This window comes from Nyctibius grandis, chromosome 2 (genome assembly GCF_013368605.1).
Source record: "Nyctibius grandis isolate bNycGra1 chromosome 2, bNycGra1.pri, whole genome shotgun sequence".
NCBI classification, from domain to species: Eukaryota; Metazoa; Chordata; class Aves; order Nyctibiiformes; family Nyctibiidae; genus Nyctibius; species Nyctibius grandis.
In genome coordinates this window covers 68,172,231-68,196,792 of record NC_090659.1, presented here as the reverse complement: position 1 = coordinate 68,196,792, position 24,562 = coordinate 68,172,231, and the positions used below count along the sequence as shown (strand labels likewise).

The window sequence follows — 24,562 nt, the reverse complement described above, 5'->3', positions numbered from 1 at the left end:
TTTGACTGAATTTTCTTTTTGAGATTTATGGGTTCATTCAAACTTGCAAAAGGGCAACTTAGGCAGATCAAAACTGAAGATGATATTAGCTTGACTCCATGAAACGAAATAGGTGAACTTTGTTCAGTTCTGAGCAGCAGAATTGAAGTGCAGAAATGATCATGCAATGATACGGGAGCATTTAATAAAGTAAGGTGTAGTCACTCAGAGACAACATGATTCCATTGTATTTCTTTGATCAATCACACTTTCACCTGTGTGGACATCACTCACTGTATTGCTTCCACCTTTCATCTAATTAATCTGTTCTGATGATACGGCCCCTTGTAAAGGAAATTCTGCAACATTCAGAAATCGCATTTGCTCGTAAAATAACTGACACAATTTCAGTTTGATCATTTTGTACTTTGAATGTGTCTTGTCAAACAAGTCTTAGATGGTGTCTTGACTCTGAATGATGCATCAAAGTAGCATTAAATCACTGCTTGCTGCTTCTCTTTTCAAAGTCTGTATTCAGAGATCTGCAGCTTGACATAAAGTATGCAGTATCTGCCTTTAAAAATGCAGGAATCTCAGTTCATATCTTTACTCTAGAATTCATTCCTGAAGGAGACAGTTTGGCTAAAGCTTTGAATCTCTTTTTGTGTTACTTATTTCAACTTAGAATCATTATTGTGGGATGTTACAAATTTCTGTCATCAGCACACGTGCCTAAGTCGTTGCCTTATATGATTACCAATTTTTAAAACCTTTTAACAGAATTTTATGTTAATAGTAATAGTAATAATAGTTTCAGATTATTATAGGAACTTAAACTCTTTATTGCACAGTATTTCCAGTTTCTTGCACTGGAAGCTTGCCTTAAGTATCACTTAAAAGAAGAGGACAGTGCCGGTGCTTAATTTGGTGTTTTCTTAGATATCTTAGGTACCAGTACATTAAGGTTGTCTCAGCTGAATTTATCACCAGATTACATATAAGTAGTCATTAAGCGTGACCACACATTTATAGGTTATAATAAGGAAAGGCCGAAGCAAGAATTTTGGTAATGTGATACATGAATCATGCTAGTCAATTGTATCCCAAATAAAACTTTACCTAAAAGCCAGTAGGTTTGATTAATTTTAGATCCTGTTTGGCCAAACCTAAGGAGAACAGAGATGGATTCTTGCATGGAGCTCATGATCATCCCCAGAGCTTCCTATATTTTAAAGCGCTATAAAAAAGGGAAATCGATAATTCAGTAATCAATAAATGATCAATAACAACTCAATTATAAATTTAAAACCCAGAGATCAATAAATGTTATGTACTTCAGCAGCTTGTGCTGCTGAATTTTATTTCTGGCAGTATTTATGGATGAGTAACTTCAGGTGTGTAAGTCATCCCATAGAGCTTAGTGGAACTTCCAGGTGCAGAAATTATTGCAGAATTATTATTATTATTATCTTCATCATCATCATCATCATTATTTCAGAAGTTTATTTTGAACATTCTGTGCTGCTTTTCATATTTTAGGAAGTAATGTTAACCTGAGGTAGGTACTTTCCATGTTGTCAGATAATGGTGAATTATTAAATGACGGCAAGGAGTAGCATAGATGGCTGTTTTATGACTTATTTTTAATAGTTTTTATGTAAAGTTTTAGAACTTTGTCATGAGACTGTGCAGTATTAATTTTGGATGATAACTCCATTAAGATACACTTTTAGCTTTAGATACTTTGTTTGTAACCATATTGTGAGAGGCTAAACCTACTCAACCATGCTATGTTGTTTTTAAAAAGCATGCTGTCCAAGTGGAAGGGGATTAAGAGTATTCTTAAAGTGATGCTAAAAGAATGCAAGTAGTAATCTGATTCTCCCTTTAGGACATGAATCTTTTAACAGTAGTATCAGCTAAAATTGGTATTGATAATTCAACCACTCAAGAAGCTAATTTGCATTTGGCAGGAAATGGTTGGAAACATCTGCAACAAGTGCTCAAAACTGTTGTGCTAAATAGATGTAGAAAATAGCCATAAAGTTTCAGAGAATATTCATTAAATACAGTACTTATTAAGCAATTTGTGAATGCCACCAAATTAATTACACTGCTTAGAAGTCACCTCGAAATACAGACTTTTTTTCTTAGACACGGTACACAAGCAAAAACTTCAAAAAAATGCTTTTGTATTTGCTATTAAATGGAAGATATACAGGATTTGCTTTTCCTTTTTCACATGCAGCTTTTAGTGAAGGTAATAGCACCTGCACTATAATGTTCCTCATTATAAACCTATAAATCTCTTTCAAAAACATAAAATGCTGTGAGAGCTATTAACCAGTAGTATATTCTATTTATTAGGATCATGAATCCCTAATTTCTAATTTAGAAAAGCGCCAACTCAGTGAGGAGCTTATTTACAGGCAAGTGTGTACATTTTTGTATATATCTTTTTCATAAGCCACTCTGACTTGTTTTGTTGATGACTGAATCTTAGCTTTTCCAGAACATGATTTGTTGCCTAATCTCATAAATGCATTATAAGCAGACTAATCTTGGTATTTTTCATCACAGAAGCAGCCAAACTTGACTCCAAATTTTCTGAGAATGGCTTTCAGGAGTTTCACAAGAAGAAAGTATATTTTTTCATGCCGTACATTTAATTACATATGTAGTTTTGTGCAAATGTTCGTCATTTGTACATACTATTTCCAGCCTGATTGTTTAAATCACCATCCCAGAATGAAGTTCCATCTCCTGGTATTTCCTTATTGCCCATAAATCAAACCTTGTACAAATCTTTACAGTCATTGAGGTGAAGATCAATTAAAATGAAACTGTATTAAAATAAAATATTGACTTCATTTAACATAATATACCTCCCAAGTTGGGAGTGTGGCTTCCAGACAGAGCAGCAGCAGTGCAAGATGTTGTATTACAGGTTTCTTTCCTTGTAAAATTCACAGAAAATAATAACTTCTGCCTCAAAGAGACCACTCTGATTCTTAGTTCTTATGCCTCCTTTCAAATCTGAAAAAAACCTATTCAGTATTTTGCACATGACTAAAATATATAGGGACTCAAATATTTGTGTTATTGGACAAAACCATACTAGAAGTTTTTCTAAGTAAAATAGCTGATCCTCTTCTGTTCTCTTCTTTCTGCACCCTCACTTGGTCAAAAGATAAAAATACAAATAACTAAAGTGCAATTGCTTCTGTACTGATTTCTAAAGCAATAAAATACCACTCTCAAATTCTTGCAAACTTCAGATTAAGTAGTTTTTTGAGCAGGTCGCTTGTTTTCATGCCTAGCTCTGTCAGTGCTACAGTTTTGTATGGATGGATGTGGAAATGCTGGATGTGGACATATTACAGAGTGCTGGGTTTTGGTTGGTCAGAAATATGCTGACATTCAAGAAATGTGTCACGTTGTGCAGTAACTTTAAAGTCATATAGAAATAGAAGGGCCATTCCTGTGACAGTCAGTGGAGAACTTCCTTTAAGTGATTTACACAGTTTACCAGGTAACTTCAGCTTTTTTTCCTTTCCACCCCCCCACCCCGCCCTGTAATTCCAGACATTGCCTTTATTTGCCAAGGAGACAGTTACCCTGGAAAGACTGGAGAAGATAATTTAATGTTGTTCACACATATAGTTTACTAGATGCATTCCTTAACTGAAACTTATCAGTCATCTTTTATAACTGTATTTGTGTTATACAAGGAAAATAAAATATATATGACCTCCTTTTGATAATCAATAAAGACAGTGATAATGAAAACATAATGTGAGTTTTATTAGGACATTTTCTATTAAAAATAATTTTAATGACAGTAAAAGTCAATACTGTTGATGGAAAATATTAACAATACTAGAATTTAACAATTACTAGTAACTCGTATTTAAAGAAAAACTTCAGGGGTATTGCCTAGTACTATTTTTTTCCTCTTTTCAACTTTTTTTGCCAAGGTGACAAAAGAAAAATATTCCAGGCAAAAGATTTTAGGCATGCATTAGTCCAATATAGCACCAGAAAGTACGGTGATATATTTACTAATGCTGCTGTTGGGCCCAGAGTAGAACTAGGTAACTCCTCCAGAAAAAAAATATCCCAAAATATTATTCTTTCCTAAATATACATGATTCATATTGGAATTATGTGCATATTGACCTAGATCTTATTTTACAGATTTATTCTTGCTGTTTGCAGAGATTGCTATAGGTAACCATAATCATTCCCTCTTACAGGTGTAAGTGATCACCGCTTTAGCTCAGAAAGCACCTTTGGGAAGGGGAGAGCAGCACACTGCACAGCCCTCGCTTAGTAGTGAGAGCCGCAGGGATCCCTCCTGTGAGAGCCTCACAGGAGCAGAGGGAGAGAGGGCAGGAAGGCAAAGCAAATTCAACCCGTTTAGTGCAAGGCACCCAGGGAAGGCGATAGACACTTCCACAAAGAATGAGAAATCCTTAGATTTAGACCTCCAGAGATAACAGCAAGACCTGGAAGCATTATAGCTGCATCTGCAATGCAGACTTGCACATTTTTATGAGTTTTGCAGTTGTTGCTTTTTTACAGTTTTTGGGGTAAGGTGGGCAAAGTCATTTGAGGTTTGCACTGACATGCCCGGAGATTTCTTTAAATTTCCACCTGTCATTAATATGATACATCTTACTGTGGCTCCATCCATGCAGCAGAGGCCAAGGAATGCCTCATTTTGAGCAGTTTCTCAGAGAAGTAACCAAGAGAGAAATGTATTCAAGGGGCTTTGAATTTAGACAGATGTCTTAGAGTCTTCCTTATACTAAAGAGAATAAGCACAAACAACGACATAGTCTTTGCCTACTTTCCTCCCAGCTCCACCTGCTATAGATCTGCAGAGAGTTTCATCCATGAGACAAGTACTCTCTTTGGTTGATGTCTGTCCATATTATGTCAGCTGAAGTACACAGAGTAAATAGGACTAAAGAGAGACTCGTCATCTTCATAGGAAATAGCCTGTTTGGCCATAATGAGGAAGGATTATCAAGTGTCTTCAAGGAAAATACAGTGCCTGTCAGACCCAGAATATAATCTTCTTTCAGTAAATAAATAAAGAAAAAGATTGGTGTTTTGTTTTTTTTTTCCAAAAGTCTGGGATGCAAGCTAATCACAAGCTAACCAGAGGTCACTGCTGAAAGGAGCCAGTCAAAAGCTGTGATGGTACTGGACGAATGTGACAAAAAGGTATATTAATAAGATAACAGTAATTCTCTAAGAGACTGATAGAACCTGTCTAGTTTATTACTGTATCCTTCTGTGTTTAAATGCTTTGATTAAGTCTATGAAAGTACACAGAAGCCTTTTATTTTTGCAGTCAAAAATGCCCATTCAAAACTATCTTTACATAAGAGAAGGCTTCAGACATAGGCAGGGATTTCCTTTCAAGCTGATCTTTAATCATAAAGGTCAATCCTTTAGCATTAAAACACTTGAAGGGCAAGAAACTGTTTCATTCAGTTATTGATTTTGAAGACCCTGACCCTTGCCAAGTGTCACAGGCTATAGAGGGCATTGACAAAAGTCTAGTAGTAAAAATAGATAAAAAACTTGTTCAGTCTTTTTTGCGTCTAAATCCAATATTAAAAAAAAAAAAAAGAAAAAAACACACAAACAAAAAAACCCACTGTGTAGGACTAACAATAGATTCAGATCTCAAGGACTATTGGGAATAGTGGAAATCTGCAATTGTTACGGCTAAGCTACTATTATCTTCTCTAAAAAGCTTTCATTTTCCTTTTGGCAGTGATTATTGTGGCTGGCTGATATTATGGAAGCATAGTTTCTGTTAATTAGAGTGAGCTAAAGGTTTTCTTTTAGAAAATATTGACTTAAAGAAATATCATTATATTGTAAGCAGGTTTTTTTGTTAGACTGCAGGACTGCCTATGCTCCCAAGCTTGCAGCACCAGCAGTTCAGGGCACACCTGCCCTGTGTCCTCCTTCAGGCCAGGAGACCTCTTAAAGTCAAGGACAATGTCATACCTGTTCTGCCAGGCTCCCTGAATCCAAAGTCCTTTGACCTCTGAAGACCCTACTGTAATTTATTGTTAGAATCATAAAATCATTTAGGTTGGAAAAGGCCCTTAAGATCATTGAGACCAACCATTAACCTAACACTGCCAAGTCCACCACTAAACCATGTCCTCTAGTGCCACATCTACACATCTTTTAAATACCTCCAGGGATGGTGACTCTTGAGGCTGTTTTCTCTTGTCCTACCATTTGTTACTTGGGAGAAGAGACCAACACCCACCTCGCTACAACCTCCTTTCAGGTAGCTGTAGAGAGCGATAAGGTCTCCCCTCAGCCTCCTTTTCTCCAGGATAAACAACCCCAGTTCCCTCAGCTGCTCCTCACAGGACTTGTTCTCCAGACCCTTCACCAGCTTCGTTGCCCTTCTTTGGACTCGCTCCAGCACCTCAATGTCTTTCTTGTAGTGAGGGGCCCAAAACTGAACACAGTATTCGAGGCGCGGCCTCACCAGTGTCAAGTACAGGGGGATGATCACTTCCCTAGTCCTGCTGGCCACACTAGTTCTGATATAAGCCAGGATGCTGTTGGCCTTCTTGGCCACCTGGGCACACTGCTGGCTCATATTCAGCCTGCTATTGACCAACACCCCCTGTTCCTTTTCCACCAGGCAGCTTTCCAGCAGCTCTTCCCCAAGCCTATATTTTGCTTGGGGTTGTTGTGCCCCAAGTGCAGGACCCGGCACTTAGCCTTGTTGAATCTCATACAATTGACCTTAGCCCATCAATCCAGCCTGTCCAGATCGCTCTGCAGAGCCATCCTACCCTCAAGCAGACCAACAATCCCTCCTGTCAGGTTCTTTGTTTGAAAAAGGGCTAAGAAATGAGCTCAAGCACTGGACCCAGTTAGGTCCCACCTTGGCTCTTTTTGACTGGTTCAACAACTTTGCTCCCAGATTTATTGCATGAAGAGGGAATTTTCCCTGAGAAACATGGGTGCGATGAACCACATGGATCAGTCGCTGACCTCATTTTGTCTAGTGTTATGCCTTTGGATTCAGATGGAAGGGTACAGAATACTGACAACTTGACCTGAACCAGAAGCTGAGAGGATTTCTATCTCCTGTCATAGAAAGCGTGGAAACCTCAGAGATTTTCAAAACTGGCAAGCTTTGAGAAAGCCTTGGGACTGTAACAGGAAAGAAAACACATATTCCAGACTCAGGAAGCCTTCAAGACTTCCCAACTTCTGCTAAAGAGTGACAGCACTGTTGTTTGAACCACCTTCAGTCCTAACACCTCCAGGCTTCTTGGCAACACACAGCAGCTGCCCCCCTCTTCAGAGGGATGCTCATGAGTCCAACTTGCCTGAAAGATGGGAGAACCTGAACACCCCAGCCCAGGCTCTAGGGCATCTGACAGCTGGTTATTGAAACTGATAATCTGATAGCAGCAGTGAACAAAGGATTTGAAGAATGTCAGTCTGAATTACAGAACCCCAATATTCCTAAGGAAATACAATTTATTTAAAATGTTTCAGAATTTCCTGCTTATTCATCAGAAGTTTGTCTATCCATGGTGTTAGAATGTCTAGTCTCATGCTATAGTTGACAATATCCACAGAGTAGCTTTAGATTCATATTGATAATTAGAAGCCTTCTAATTCAGAATATTTTTATTCATGGGTTTTTATTTTATTGCATGGGGTTTTTTTCAGTTCAGTGAAGTTACATTTGTCATGTAAGTGAATCAAAACAATCTAAAAATAGTATAAGTCAATAGAAAAAAATCTTGTATGAGAGAACTTTCCACTGGCACATTCTCAGTGGAAATCTGTACCCATACTTCTTCCTCCTGTGTCAGCTGGTGTCCCCTGTCACTGAAGGAGAGTCATTTCAGCAGTGTGAATTTTGGTAGGAGTGGGCAGAAAAAGGTCTGAGTTCCTTAACTGCGTAAGGTTTACTGTGGGAAGCCACAGAACATTCTCTTGTGCACGTTTAGGAAAGAACTACATACTTGTTTCTATAGTTCTGAGGCCCTCTCACCTGAAGGAGATGCCACTGACAATGAGCAACTTGCAGAAAAAAGGGCACCCCCCTACTGTGGTATCTTCTCCCACTTGGCCCATCAGGAGGAGCAGCTGGGGAGGTTTTTCCCCTAACCCCTGGGAGTCAACACTCTCTGAGTCACTGCAGAATATGCCCAACTGCAGAATATGTACAAGAGTACAAAGCAATCATTTTCTGGTTACTACACATGATAGATAACTAGGACTAATGAGCTCTAAGGCTAAGCAACAGTATGTTGCCATCAATGATAAGACACATGATAATTCTCAGATAGCCATGCAGTCATCAGTCAGGTCAGGAATGGGCTATCTTCCTTGTTGCTGGGTTGCCACACTCCAGTTCGTCACTTTTTTTCCCATGGGGTTTTATACCTTCCCATGTCAGTAGTTTTCCTCTTGAATCCTTTAACTCCTGTGGTCCTGTCTGCAGTTTTGCTTCCAGTACCTTGTTTGGCTTTAGCATGGACTTTGTCACACTGTAGCAGCAATTGGATCTGTAAAACTGGGCCAAGAACACACAAACTTGCACCAAACTTGGCTCACAGACTGCTGAACTCCTGCACGGGGGTAACAGGACGCTATTTTTTGTATGTTTTGGACCCTCTTGCATTGGGTGATTTCTCTGTGCATTCCACTTGTGGCCATATCCTTAGAATGCTTCTTTGGGGATAAAAAAGGAAGGGTTTTATCCCCCATAAAGTCAAAGACACACGAACTTGGAGAAGGTGCTTTGCTTTTTTTGCCTTATGACTTGTGTTACAGTAAGGTTAATACTTAGAACCAAAAAGAAATGAAAGAAAAAATGCCAGTGTTTCTGGCCCTGAAATTTCATGGGTAGACCTTGAGTCAGTACGATAACAGGACTCTCAGATCTTTATAAATTGTAGCCTCCCTTTTTGTACCATCTTTTCCTTAAGTGACTAGGGAATAAATTAGGCTGAAGAGTAGCTCAATAAATAGCTTATGGCAGAAGCACCAAAATTTTACTACTTTTAGCCTTTGACTTAAGACCAACACGACATACATTGTTGTTGTCTTTGTGAACTGTTTCCATGACTGGCATTGCAGGAAAGTGTGTATTATCAATCAGAAGACAGAAAGGTAGATTTGTCTGTTTAATGGTAGCATGAAAAGGTTTCCTTGGACTAGCTGAAGCCATGTGAATACGAGAAGAGCACTGGGATTAAGGACTTTTAAACATTTGTTGCTAAGTTTAGTATTTTAGAAACACAGATTTTATACACGACAATACAGTGATCAGCAAGGGATCTGCACGGCTTTAAAATATACTTGACAGTGCAATCGAATGGCGTGACCGTAGCTCATGCAGCTTTAACTTTTGCTGCAGGTATATTAGTAATGGTGTAACTAGCTTAAGGACTTGTTTTGGCAGTACAGCGTACCCAGTTAGCCTCAGGCACTAACTCCACTCTGTCCTACTGTGATATTTCTGTGGGTACATGAACTAAGTGGTATAAATCTGTCTCTGATACATCATGTGCTGCAATCACATCTTTGGATTTCAGTTTTATGTGATGCATGTTGATTAAAATCTTTATAAATGCATGAATGTGTACAATCTAATTTTGCAATCTTAATAATGAAATTGCTCCAAGAGCAGCTGAAATACAAAAACTGCTTGCACTGTGTTTTATGGTCATGATAAAGCGATGTGCTGCTTGTATTCTACTTCTCACTATAATGCTATGTAAGATATTTCTGCTATTACAGTAGGGGACATAATAAACAGCAAAAATCAATTGGAGGGGAGGGGAAGCTGCCTGCTGTTCCCTGGTGAAAACATGCTTTGAAATCAGAAAATTGCAGCCATGTAGCCAGCGAGATGATGAAACTATACAGTGCTTTCCACAAGGCACTGAGCACAATACTAGTAATACACCCCCCAAGAGGTAACTAAAGATTCTTCTCACAAACTATGCTATCAAAAACCAATTGTCTGACTGTGTATGCTTGGAAAATGAAATGAACTTGAGTGTTGGAGTAGTGGTACTGCTTCTAGTAGTTTAGTTAGGAAGACTCTAGGGACTTCAGCTCTTTCTTCAGCATCTGTATAGTCCTAGCCTGAACAGGTTTGCCTTGGCCTCCGCTTCTGTAACTTATTACTGAGGGTTTCCCAAGGACAACAGGGTCAGGGCTTCTTGTAAATGAATGTTCCCTGTGGGACCTGTAATGAAGAGACTGTTAACTAATTATCAGTCTGTTTGGAAGGCATTCATTTTTTAATTGACCTCAAAGCACTCAAGGAACAAAAGGAATCTGAGCAAAGATGATTTGGGTCCAAGGCAAACAAATGAGTCATTTTCTTTCAAGGAGTAGTTGCACGGGTTTATTGGAGTCCACTGGACACAGAAGTTTTTCAAGTTTAGTATTCCGCTGATTAAAATTAGGAGAGTTGTGTCTGATGACATGATCTGTATGTTACAAACAGCTTTCCCTCCCTTCCTTCAGCTGTCATTTTCTGTGCAAATATTGCTCCCGTCATCACTTGTCAGGCCAATATTATAAAGGAATTAATTTAAAATCTGTTTCTTTTTAGTTTGAGTGGGAAAGTTAAATTCTGCGACTTGAATGTCAGGTGCAATTTTGCAGAGGCTGCTTGCAGGGCTGTTATACCCTACAGAGAAGATAATTACAAAGCCAGAAGGAGCCTTAGGACTTTTTGGTTAGAGAACAGGTTTTGTCCAACAAAACGATATTTTAATTTTCACTATTTGAATATTGTCTGAAATGATGAAACTTATGTTTCTAATTTAGTTTTAACTGCTAAATAAGTTAATGCAGAAAACATGATACTGCTGTTTGGGTTTTTTTTTTTAAGTTAAAGATGATCGTGAATCAAATTCTTCTACAGCACTGTTTTCTCTTTGCATATATGAGTGACAGAAGGGTGACAGAAGGGTATAAGTGTATTGGAGGAGAATAGTTTTCTATAATAGAAGATTAATAATGTGTTCATGAAGAGTTCTCCCATGCTCCTGATTTCATCAGTAGAGCACTTAAATTGAAAAATTCAAAAAGCAGGTGTTAGGAAACATCATCGCCAATACAGAAAAGATCTGAATCTCAGAACAGTGGGGGTTAAAGCTGAGTAAGGTTTTTGTTTTAACTCTATTAATCATATTTTTAAAATAATTTAAAATAATATTTTAAAATAATTTTAAAAAATACAGAAAATGAGGCTCAAAATGTTAGCACATTCCTACCTCTCAGAGGTAGGAAGCTCTGAAATGCCTAATCGCAGAACCATAGAACAGCCCAGGTTGGAAGGGACCCCGCAGATCGTCTGGTCCAAGGCATTGTGGGAAAGGGAGCCTAGAGGAGGTTAACTAGCACCCTGTCCAATCACATCTTGAAAACCTTCAATAATGAAGACTCCACCACGTCCCTGGGGAGGTTGTTCCAATGAAAAATTTCTTTCTTATGTTGAGATGAAACCTCTCCTGGTGCAACTTCTACCTGTTGACCCTTGTCTTCTCCATGTGGCTGCTTGTGAAGAGAGAGACTTTGTCCTCTTTGTAGATGCCCTTTAAGTACTGGAATACTGTGATGAGGTCCCCCCCTGAGCCTTCTCTTCTCCAGGGAGTAAAGACCTAAATCCTTCAGTCTTTCCCCACAGGGCAGGTTCTCCAGCCCTGTCATCATCTTCCTGGCCCTTCTTTGGACACTCTACAGTCTGTCCACATCTTCCTTGAATTGTAGGGACCAGAACAGGACAAAATACTCCAGGTGCAGCCTGACAAGCACTGAGTAAAGTGAGATGATCATGTCTCTATCTCTGCTAGTAATGCCCCTGCAGATGCAGCCCAGTATCTGATTTGCCTTTGCTGTTGCCACTGTGCACTGCTGACTCATGTTCAGCTTGTTGTCCACCAGGAGCCCAGGTCCTTTTCAGCAAGGCATCTCCTCAGCCACACAGATCTTAGCCTGTACTGAGCTCTTTGGTTATTCCATCCAGGTGCAGGACTTTGCACTTGTCTTTGTTAAACTTCTTACTGTTAATAAATTACACTGCCTTCTCCACAAATGGCTGAATATGAGCAGGTCTGAAGCAGGTATTTCTAATTTTAAAGAACATCATTAATGACAAAGCCTGATCACATTAATCTAACCTGCAGGATGAAGGATGCATGGGGGTGCATACAAGGTGACCAAGTTTGAAAGCACACCTTGAATTTACCCCTTTTATTTATTAACATTTATTCATTGCTGCATTTATGAAGCAGCATGGTGACTGCGTGTTTCTATTCTCACCAGTCATACAGTTAGTCCTACCATCCTGTCAACAGAACAACATCGTTTTTTTTCATTTATGATTAGGATAGAAACTATAAAATATTGACTGCCTCCCTCGGAAAGAATTGTTTCTGAAATTGTTAAACTTGCAACATGACCCATAAAGATTCTGGCTGATGTAAAGTATTTTATGTGATCGTGCTTCCAGTTCTAATAATGTAACCAATGCTTCCATCAGGTGTTCAAAAAGTCTGGCAGTGAAATTGTTAAGGGTAGTGTTATAGTCCATAGAGCTTACTACTCCTTCAGCTTGTATCTTCCACAAGTAGTTACCACGCTCAAATCACTTCTGGCATTTTTGATACACAGTAGAAGCATTTATTCAGCTTGAGAGTTGTAAGTTGCAGTTTTTAAAGACTCTTGTGAGATTTGTAGCATGTTATGGGGACACCAAACTGCAATATATCTGAATATAGAACAAGTGCTTTATAAATTGTTTTATCACACTTCAAAGCAACATGCTAGCAGGATTGCCAAATTCAACTGCAAAACTTGCCAGTTTGGATCATGTGAAGGCAGGTGTGAGATTACAGTTGTAATAAAACTGAAATTGAATACTGGTAGCTGAATTTGTAGTAGGCAATTGATTTGATTTATATAGCATAAGCCACATGAGCAGAGATGTGTAGGTCAGCATCTTCAGCTGGAGATGGTGGTTAGAAGAGTTGTGGTAGGTCACTGGGAACTGCTGAGTTAATACTTGTTTAGTCTGGCAAAATGCTGGTGCACTGTAAATACATTCTGTCAAACTTGTTTGGGGAGACGCCATTTGCAACAAGGAAAAACTAGTCAGTTATATCCAATGCCACTTGTGCCATAAAAATCTTTGCTAAAATTAGCATAAGAATGTAGACCATATGGAGTTTCCTAGGGCAAGAATTGGTGCATTAGCTGTGAGCACATTTTCAGCCTGCAAAATACTTAAGATGTGTAAATACACAAATCAGTGATTAAACTCCTTTTAGAGTAGTAGAACAATATATTACAAAATACAAATGGTAAATGATCCTGTTCAGGGAAAGAGAGGAAGCACAATCAAATATAGCCTATAGAGTTGTTTCCAATCCAAGCAGTCTGTTATGTCACAGATTTGCACAAACTAAGCAAAAAAATCCAAAATAAAGCACGCACCCCTTAATTAATAAAACCAAAAATCCCTACTTTTATTTGAGAAAATCATGTCCCCTTTTTTAGTCCAAGGAGTGAACTAATGACCCGAAGATTCTAACATGAGTTGGAAGTTTAATAAGAGCAAACACAAAGTGGTAATTGTTGATTTTCAAGAGGAAATTAAGATTAAGCATACAGAAATGACTGCTTGTCAGAGAGTTTCCATTCGCCATTCCCAGGAAAGGGCCTTTTTTTGTCCCAGTTTTTGTCCAAATTGGGAGCCTTTGGAAACTGCAGCCAGTCATGGTCAGTACAAACATGCTAGGGCTTATGAGCCACAATTTATAAAGACTTCATCTTTGCAAAGTATTCTTGAACTCTTAGGCCTACAAACACTCCATTGGCACGGAGCAATGGAAGAGACTTTTTCTTTATCTGTAATCTGACCTGAGCCTCCAGTGAAGGAAAGAGGAGGAGGAAAAAAAATCTTGAAACAGAATAGGAAGAGTAGCACAATATTTACGTTATTATTTTTTTCTACCAAAATGCAGGGAGTATGTGACAGGGGAGAAGAACTAGAAATGTTGTTTTAAAAAAGCTGATTTTAGTTTATCAAAGTTTTTGTGATGAAGGCAAGGTGGTTAGTATAGATGATTTAGGAAGATACATTGTTAGAAGAGGAAAACAATGAAGTTGTGAGCATTTCTGATAAATGTGAGTTTCATATTTCAGCAGGCAAGAGCCTCATGAATGAATGAAGATCCACTGAATTAAAAAGAAGAAACTTACTGAAAATACATGTATAAGAAATAAGTGCAGTAGGAATCTGAATTAGTTTGTTGCAGCCAAAATGGGAAGTCATTTTTGTAGCAAAGAGAAAGTAAGACCTTAAATAAATGAGAAAAAAATTAATGTTGCTACAAAAATGACTGCTATACTGAGTTCAGTATGCTTTAATTTGTCATAATACTCAGTATAACATAATGTCTTAAAAATCTAGACCCATGGTTGTTTCTCACAAAGCACAGTGCCTTCTTGATTAGCATTAGTTCAGTTGATAGTCTGTCCGTTATGAAAAACAAACAGAGCCAGATAGAAGAGAAAAAAAGCTTGAAATACACAGAGGAAAGAAAACTGAATTCTACAAAAATTATTGACTGCAACAGCACTAGAGGACATTATTGTTATAGAAAGTATAAACTACCACTGTGGCTGGAACTGAGATAGTAGGTCTACCCAGTGCTTTCCAGTGAGCAGAAACCCCTGGGTTTATCAAGGAAGTGGGTTACAGACATTATGGATGTGGTATATTTGTTATGTAATCGAGCACATGGCACTGCTTCTAATGGCACAATAGCTTTCTTTGTCTTTCTGACATCTAATAAAAACTCAGAGCATTACTGTTACTAAAATAATTCTTATTGTGTCTTATTATGTTACCTCTGCAGTCACATATTACCTGTTGAATAGTTTCAGTTTAATGTGACAGAGATGTAGAGGGTAAGGCAACCATTATTTTGCCACTGTCATCTATGTTTGACAGCAACTGGCTCACCAGTCCCTCTATGTGTTGTTTATGGCTTAGATGTGTGATTTTGAGAACTAATTTATTGTGTTGGGAGGGTGTAGTAGACATGGGAAACAATCCTTAAAATATTTTGATGGTCACAGGGTATCCCTTTTTCCAGGTTTATGCAGTGTTTTATGTCACAGTGCTTTTAGACATGACTGGGACTTGTAGTTAGTACTGCTGAACAGTAACTGATAATAATGAAATAATCCTTCCTGAAGATGTATAGCTGTGAGCTTTTAAAAAGTCTTGAGACTGCTGAAAGAAATCTCATGGCATTATAGTTCATATATTATGAACTCTTGCAGAAAAAAAAGAATTAAGATGGGGTGATGGGTCAGGGTTGAGGAATGACTAAATTTCAAGTTAAAAGACTTCATTCAAACACTGAAACAAAAACTGGAATAAGGTGAGGGCAGACTCAAGACAATGTTTGTTCTAAGCATGTGCAAACCTCTTTTTGATGCTGTTTTCAAAATGATGCAGCAGCTAAATGCATTATACCCCTGGGAAGCATAAACCTTAGGGCCTGATTCTCCTCACAACATAGTAAGAATGGTGAAAAGTAGCCTTAAAGTAGGTATAAATTGCATTTAAATCTTCTTTACGGCTCAGCAGTGGTAGAAAGAAGCCTCGATATGAATGAGAATCAGGTCCCCAGTATTTATTTAACTCTTGGGCTTTGTATATCATTTTATTTTCACCTTTAAGAGATTTGCAGAGGGATTTTTAATCAGAATTCGGTGTACAGAAAGCTAAATGTTTTCATTGCCTTACAAGTAACTTTAATCATAAAGGCAGATCATTCTTTTTATTTCTCAAGAGGGAATGGTAGAATTTCCTGCCTTTATACAAACTGAGCTAAATGTTTCTGACACCCATAGTACAGTGTCAATTGGAAATTCACATTTCATGTAATAACAGACCATTTTAATTTCATGAGCTAAAAAATTGGTTCCCACTTGCAAATTGTACTGAAGAAAGCAATATTGTCAGAAGAACGGGCACAGTGCTTCAAGAGATAAATCTATTGAATTAAATAAGAGGCTTTCATTACCTTTTACATTGCATTTCGGTATAACATAAGCATTAATTAAACTCTTCATTGCTTTCTCCTATTCAGCAGAGCACTTGCTCGGTCTGACAAGAAATGCTGCCCAAGAAAGCACGTGGCACCCAACAGTCATTAAAATACACTTACTGAAGCAGAAGGGAAGAAAGGGTAGAAGGGGAGAATGTTTTGATGCATTTGGGCAAGTGGGATCTATGCACAGAAATACGTAATTTCTGTTTTTCGGGTTTTGACAGCAGGACAGCTCCGATAACTCGTAACAGGTCATCTCACTAAGTATTTCTCCAGGCGTTTTGAATGCAAACAGAAAGCAAGCAATTGTCTTTGAATTTTTAAGTATATGTCTGTTTATGAGGAAGGCTTCTTCAGCGTGAGGAATCACTTTTGGCACAAGACAGTTCTACCTTCTGAAGTATCAAAACAACTCTGCAAAGTGTGTCTCCCCTGCTGTATGAGCAATGCCCAACTATGGCAAAGTTGTTGATGCAGTGTCCCCAACCAAGCAGTCAAGCCTTAAAGGGCTCTTTGGTTAGCCCGCTTTCCGTAACTGAAGAGACATCACGTATAGTTGGTTCTGACACATTTCTATCTGTATTTGAATATTTCTAATTCCTTTTTTCTTGTGATTCCAGGGGAACATTTGAGAATCTGCCCTCAGGAATATACATGTTGCACCTCAGAAATGGAGGACAAGTTAAGCCAACAGAGCAAACTGGAATTTGAAAACTTAGTGGAGGAGACAAGTCACTTTGTACGCACCACTTTTGTATCCCGGCACAAGAAGTTTGACGGTAGGCTGGGTATAATTTACTTATTTTCAAGGTTATGGGATTTAAAAGTGAGTTATCCATAATAAATTCCAATGTTCATTTCTTTACGATTAGATATTGCATTTGCAGCTGTCAGTTTGGCTAAGATAAGGGTTAACTTACAGCTGGTGTGCTTATCAGCCTTGTGAGTATTGCCTTTAATTACAATGACATCAAGAATCAGACTGTTAAGCGCCTGCAGGCTTGGCTAATGTTGAAAAAAGATATTAGATATGCATAGAGAGGTTTATAATTTTTGTCTCCTAGTTTCAAATGCAAGATTTAGGTTTGCAATTATGTTCACTGTTGCAAGACAAACTGTGTATCTCCCATTATTTTTGTCATTGCAAAGCAGGTTTTTTGTAGTCTGCCTTTTTGTAGACTTAAGGCTGTGGTTTTTTCCTGCATGATTTTCTTGTGATGTGCAGAGTAGATTAGAGGGCTTCTGGCTTCCAAACATTAAGGCCTCAGTTGCATTTGAGAGGGATTGTCATGTAAACCGCTTAAGCAGTATCAAATTCATCTTTTATACCTAGAAAAAATTGACAAGGACAGTTTGGGGTTTTTATTTGTTTCTAATCAGTACTCAAATCTATTCTGGTCCTCAGCCTTTGTAAGATCTTTGTAAGATCAAGAGTTCAGTGTGACAATTTGCTAAATGCTTGTCTTTAATAATGAACATTAAGCAGTTTTTATGGTTGTATCCCTATTTACAAGTCACACTGTATTGACCTTTTCTCATAACGTTCAGATTAGCAAGGAGTAAAAGAGCTCCAGAATATTCAGTCACAGCTTTATCTAAATATAAAATCTGCATTTGTGTTGAAATTGTCATTTCTGCATATGTGTAAGTTGGAAAGGGTCTGGCACTAAGAGGTGTAAATTGGCATTGCAAAGAGGATTGTAGGGCTGCATCTTTGCATGTCCACAGAAAGCCTGCAAACGTGCAGTAAAGCTGGCTAACCACAGGTAGTGAGGCATATGCACACATGTAGGAGAATGGTGGAAAGATTATCCCTGAAGTTGGAAGCTTACTTCGAAACTCTGAGGTCGCATTCAGGAAAAAAGTGAAGATGTCTCTAACTCCTTAGGGTAATTCTGTATCATTCTCATTATCCAATTACAGTTTTTTTTTTCCCTAATATTGGTTCTCTCCATATGACACAGAAGGGAAGATGAATTATAAAAGCAGGAAATGGGAAATGTGTAATATGAGGAGGAGCTGGAGAAAACTCCTCAGCAGCAGGTCAGATGCTATTATAATTTAGAAAGTGTCCTTAGTCCTTGGAAGGACTATGGTGCAGATGACTCTGCAGTGCTCTGCATTATGATGGCTTCCCTTTTTAATGGGAAGTTGGAACTTTTTGTGTAGTGGATTTTCAAATTTTACTTGGCTTCAAAGGACCTAAAAAAAAAATCCAGAAGTTGTGTGCAGTATTTCAAGACGAGTATGCAAGCAGAACAGACATTTCAAACCATCTATGGCATGTACAGGGCTTTTCTCTCTTTGTAGAAGGAAACCAGGATGATTACTGGTGTTCAGTCAGTAATGCAGTTTAATGGGATGGGCTCATTGACCACAGAGCTCAGATGGCACCTTACTAATTCTTTGGCAACATTGCTTTTTATATTGCAATAAACTTAAGCACATTCTGGCTTTTTCAGTAACCTGAAATTGTGTATCTTCATATTGATGGTGAGGTATATAGCTAAAAGTTACTGACTTCTTGTAAATATTGGATTCTGGGTTTCTTACAGATGTGCTCCAAAGGAGGTTGGATTAAAAGACTAAGTGGTTTCTTCTGGCTTAACATTGATGTTTTAAAGGGAATTTGCAACATGAAGTCTTATCAAAGAGCGTTTGATCACCTGTTTCCTGTTCCTAGCAATGGACTATAATATAGCAATATGGCTATAAACTATTCAGATGGGATAGGCAAGGAATGAGATGCAGTGGAGTGGCCCTGTATGTTAGGGAGTGTTTTGATTGTCTAGAGCTTAATGATGGTGATGATAGGGTTGAGTGTTTATGGGTAAGAATCAGGGGGAAGGCCAACAAGGCAGATATCATGGTGGGAGTCTGTTATAGACCACCCACCCAGGATGAAGAGGCAGACGAAATACTCTATAAGCAGCTGCGGGAAGGCTCACAATTGCTAGCCCTTGTTCTCATGGGGGACTTCAACTTACTGGATGTCTGCTGGAAATACAATACAGCAGAGAGGAAACAGTCTAGGAGGTTCCTGGAGTGTGTGAAAGATGATAACTTCCTGACAGAGCTGGTGAGAGAGTCAACTAGGGAAGGTGTCCAGCTGGACCTGTTGTTTGCAAACAGGGAAGGACTTGTGGGTGATGTGACAGTTGGAGGCTGTCTTGGGCATAGCAATCATGAAATGATAGTGTTTTTGATTCTTGGAGGAGTAAGGAGAGGGGTGAGTAGAATTGCTACCTTGGACTTCCGGAGGGCAGACTTTGGCCTGTTTAGGAGCCGAAGTTAGTTGAGAGTCCCTTGGGAGGCAATTCTGAAGGGCAAAGGAGTCCAGGAAGGCTGGACATTCTTCAAGAAGGAAACGTTAAAGGAGCAGGCCGTCCCCATGTGCCAAGAGATGAGTTGGCGGGAAAGTAGACTGTCCTGGCTGAACAGAGAGCTTTGTCTGGAACTCAGGAAAAAAAGGAGAGTTTATGACCTTTGGAAGAAAGGGCAGGTGACTCAGGAGGACTACAAAGATGTCATGAGGTTGTGCAGGGAGAAAATGAGAAGGACCAAAGCCCAACTAAAACTTCATCTGGCTACTGCTGTAAAACACAATAATAATTATTTCTATAAATACATTAGCCACAAGAGGAGGGCTAAGGAGAATCTCCATCCTTTATTGGATGAGGGGGGAAACATAGTGGCAAAGGATGAGGAAAAGGTTGAGGTACTTAATGCCGCCTTTGCCTTGGTCTTTAGAAACAGTTGTTCTCTGGGTACCCAGCCCCCAGCCCTGAAAGACAGGCACAGGGAGCAGAATGAAGCCCCCATAATCCAAGGGGAAATGGTTAGAGACCTGCTACACCACTTAGACACACACAAGTCTATGGGGCAAGATGGAATCCACTTAAGGGTACTGAGGGAGCTAGTGGAAGTGCTCACCAAGACACTTCCCATGATTTATCAGCAGTTCTGGCTAACTGGAAAGGTACCAGGTGACTGGAAGTTCGCAAATGTGAGACCTGTCTACAAGAAGGGCCAAAAGGAGGATCCGGGGAACTACAGGCCTGTCAGTCTCACCTCGGTGCCATGAAAGGTTATGGAACAGATCATCTTGAATGCCATCATGCAGCATGTACAGGACAACCAGCTGATCAGGCCCAGTCAGCATGGGTTTAGGAAAGGCAGGTCCTGCTTGACTAACCTGATCTCCTTCTATGACAAGATGACCCTCTTCCTGGATGAGAAAAAGGCTGTGGATGTTGTCTACCTAGACTTCAGTAAAGCCTTTGACAGTGTTTCCCACAGCATTCTCCTGGAGAAACTGACTGCTTATGGCTTGGACAGGAGTATGCTTTGCTGGGTAAAAAAATGGCTGGATGGCTGGGCCCAAAGAGTTGTGGTGAATGGAGTTAAATCCAGTTGTCAGACGGTTACAAGTGGTGTCCCCCAGGGCTCAGTATTGGGGCCAGTTCTCTTTAATATCTTTATCAATGATCTGGATGAGGGGATCGAGTTCACCCTCAATAAGTTCGCAGATGACACCAAGTTGGGCATGTCTGTTGATCTGCTTGAGGGTAGGAAGGCTCTGCAGAGGGGTCGCGACAGGCTGGATTGATGGGACAAGGCCAATTGTATGAGGTTCAACAAGGCTAAGTGCCGGGTCCTGCACTTGGGGCACAACAACCCCATGCAACACTACAGGATTAGGGAAGAGTGGCTGGAAATCTACCTGGCAGAAGAGGACCTGGTCGACAGCAGGCTGAATATGAGCCAGCAGTGTGCCCAGGTGGCCAAGAAGGCCAACAGCATCCTGGCTTATATCAGAACTAGTGTGGCCAGCAGGACTAAGGAAGTGAACATCCCCCTGTACTCGGCACTGGTGAGTCTGCACCTTGAATACTGTGTTCCGTTTTGGGCGCGTCACTACAAGAAAGACATTGAGGTGCTGGAGCGAGTCCAAAGAAGGGCAACAAAGCTGGTGAAGGGTCTGGAGAACAAGTCTTATGAGGAGCGGCTGAGGGAACTGGGGTTGTTTATCCTGGAGAAAAGGAGGCTGAGGGGAGACCTTATCGCTCTCTACAACTACCTGAAAGGAGGTTGTAGCGAGGTGGGTGTTGGTCTCTTCTCCCCAGTAACAAGCGATAGGACGAGAGGAAGCAGCCTCAAGTTGTGCCATGGGAGGTTTAGGTTGGATATTAGGAAAAATTTCTTCACCAAAAGAGCTGTCAAGCATTGAAACAGGCTGCCCACGGAAGTGGTTGAGTCGCCATCCCTGGAGGTATTTCAAAGATGTGCAGATGTGGTGCTTAGGGATATGGTTTAGTGGTGGACTTGGCAGTGCTAGCTTAATGGTTGGACTTGATCTTTAAGGTCGTTTCCCACCAAAACGATTCTATTATTCTATGACAAGCAATCATACTCCTATTCTTGGATGCCCACTGTATACCTCAAAGCAGCTTAAAATATATTATGCTCACAGTGTAGCTATAATAGTATCATCTTATTATCACCGATAATAATGTCTGTTTCACAGACAAGCCCATTTCTTTTAAGCGTTGCTCCATCAGCAGCCAAAACCATCCCTACCGGAAGGTTTTGTCATGAATGTTAATGGGGAGACAAATAGCCGTTTAGTGACATTTTCTCACCAATCCTTGGAATAACTATAGAAAAATCATAGCAAATAATTTTAATTTAAGTTAAATAGATTTGAACCTGATAAAAGAAACCCTGTCTCCTCATTCTCATTAAAAAAAAGTACAGTAGTAGTCTTCGTAATGGTGTTAAAAATGAAGGAATATCTAAGAATAGTTGTCATGAACTTGAATGGGTATGGGTAGCCTTCAGCAGAATGTGTGAGGCATGATGCCATTTAAGGAAAATAACCTGAATAGCGTAAGAACCAATCCACAGCTGCATTGATATATCGTACAGAGTCATCATTCCCCATGCTCCTTTTTTTACAGTCTAGGGGAACAGTGATCCATACCCATTAGTGCTGCTTGTGTTTCTTACAGTCATTACCAGCAGTAGCTGTAAATTACAGGGCAGGAAAGAAAGTTTCAAAGATAATCCTGGAAAACAATATCTGCAAGTATAGCTAGCATCCCAGAAACCCTGTATCCTCTTTTCTTTTCTTGCACAATTTATGAAAGAACTTGGAGAAAAATAGTGTTTATGAATCTTTCCTTGATACTGGAGCTGGCCAAAATGTGTTTTCTGAAGCTACTTTCCAACAAAGCAAGAAATCTTCAGTGAGATGAACTCTTGTAGCCAGGTATAACTATCTCATTAAAATTGGCAAAAAAAAAAAGGCGTAGAAAGTAAAATAAGGGAGATGCTGGAAATGGGAATACACTGAGGTTCAGTTGCGTTGCCCATGCAAGTGTTCTGCCCTCTGCTCCCCCTTCCTCCCAGCCTTGCTGCCCAGCCTGCCAGACCAGCTTGAGCCTCACTTATGCCTAGAGCAGCTCCATGGACTTCTGCAGAGGAGAGGGAGTGCAACAGCACAGGAGCCCACTTGCACACTGGTGCTGTCATGGTTGGTGGGTGAAGGATGGACTTTCAGCAGGGTATTTTTTTCATGCTTTGCTTACTTTGAATGTGAAAGGGCACGGTTTTCACAGGAACATTTTTGGTTTGTTCCTTTGTTTTTTGGAAGGCGGGAGTCAGAAAGGTCCACCTTTTCCACAGAGCTGTTTGGGAGGCAGGAAGCTTCTAAGGAGTGTGGAAAAGTCAAAAAGATAGAGTGTGGTCTGTCAACTTTATGCAATTACTCATATTATTCTAGTGCTGAGATGTCTGCAACAGAACTGTGCCTCTACCATATGAATGCTGATATACCAGATATTTTGGTTTTTAGTTCTGGTGCTGTTTTGTTTTGTTTTCTTTGTTTGTGTTACAAGATTTCAGTGTCTCTTTGCAATGTGTTTCCCATCAAATGCAAAATCCATCGCAGGACAGGTGCGTTTTTAAAACTCCACAACTGTTAGTCTGTAACAGTGCTAGCAGGCTACAGTTTCCATATAATTCATCTACTGTTTTAACACACTACATAACTTCTGCCCTTGCCAAAATACAGGCCTTAGAGCAGTTAGAAGCCTTAAAAAAGGTAACATCTACTGGCTTGTAATATGTAACTGCTGGCAAGCCTTCGTTGGACATCTGGCTCAACTTTCTAAACTTTAAAGGGATAAAAGATCCCTTACCTTATATTTAACAGGAAAAAGTAATTTGAAAATAAAATTTTCTACACCTGATCCGAATCCTTTAAGATTTGATAATAGTCTAAGAGCAATCTCTATTGCCTACAAGTTATTTTATGGTCTAATCCTCTAAGATTTTCACTGAGATTACTGTCAGTTTCACATATTCTGTCAAAATTTGTGAATTACAAAATTTTGAAGATCAAAATAAATTATTTTTTAAAAATTAACCGAAAGAGGAGAGGTGGCAAGGCTACAAAATTTGGAAAGGAAGGATTGGCCCAGTAGTAAGAACAGTTTCCAGTCAGGGATGCAGATTCCTGCAACCTGGTCAAGTCCTGTGCTGAAAAGCGGCGCTGTGGGAAGTGGTGTCTTCTGCACGCTCCCTGCAGCTGGAAACGCACTTTGTGCATTTGGATGGCTTGTTCCTTCCACTCTTCCGCAGTTTCATTTGCTAAGTGCAGCTGGTGAGTGGAGCATGTAATCTTCTAACCAGCTGCATCATGTTTATGAAGCTGCAAAGCAAAGGACAAGCTGCTGCCCCGTGCTGGAACAGGCAGACATGACCCACTCTCAAATGGATCTCATTAGAAGGCGTGCTGTTCAGGTATAGCCAGATCTGAACAGGCTTTGAGAGGGCAGGGATCCCATGTTTTTCCTGTTGAACAGAAAGTAGAATTTGCCTCACTGAATATTAGATGCCCATGGTGCAGGGTACTCCTGTAGGTTCCCTTGGTAGTCGATAGGGAATGATAGGTGCAAGTCATGCTGGTCTAAAGTTTACACCTCAAACAGGTCAGGAAAAATCTCTCCCTGAAGTGCTTATTTCTCTATATTTATTAGAGAGGGCGTTTAATTCAGATATAGATACCTATACTGTGGACTTACACATTTGTTCAGATAAATTCCACCCCAAGGAATGGAATAAAGGAGTGAAACTTCTAAAACACATTTGAGTCTCCCTTTATGCTTTATTTTCCTCTTTTACAAAAATCATCCTCTGTTTTTTTCTGTAGTATTTTATGAGGAAAAAGACATTAAAAATATTGAGGCAAGTAAGCACTATGGCAGTTGGTTATTATCTTATGCTGGTTGAAAAATCCGCTATCCTGTTGAATTCAAATGGCATTTAATCTTCACTGAAGCTCTGAATAGTGTATGTTTTTAATATTTTGTGATGGAAATTGTTTTCTGAACTTAGTGTGCAAGCCTTAAAAATGC

General features: G+C 39.5%; 1 protein-coding gene across 1 annotated transcript in view; it reads left to right on the top strand.

The window, feature by feature from the left end:
* The window catches only part of GPC6 (glypican 6), an 857,177-nt gene that overhangs the window by 252,850 nt on the left and 579,765 nt on the right, over positions 1–24,562 (top strand). The window contains exon 2 of the mRNA XM_068425473.1: positions 16,763–16,921. Within this exon, the coding sequence (XP_068281574.1) occupies positions 16,763–16,921 (159 nt within the window). The remainder of the gene's footprint in view (positions 1–16,762; positions 16,922–24,562) is intronic.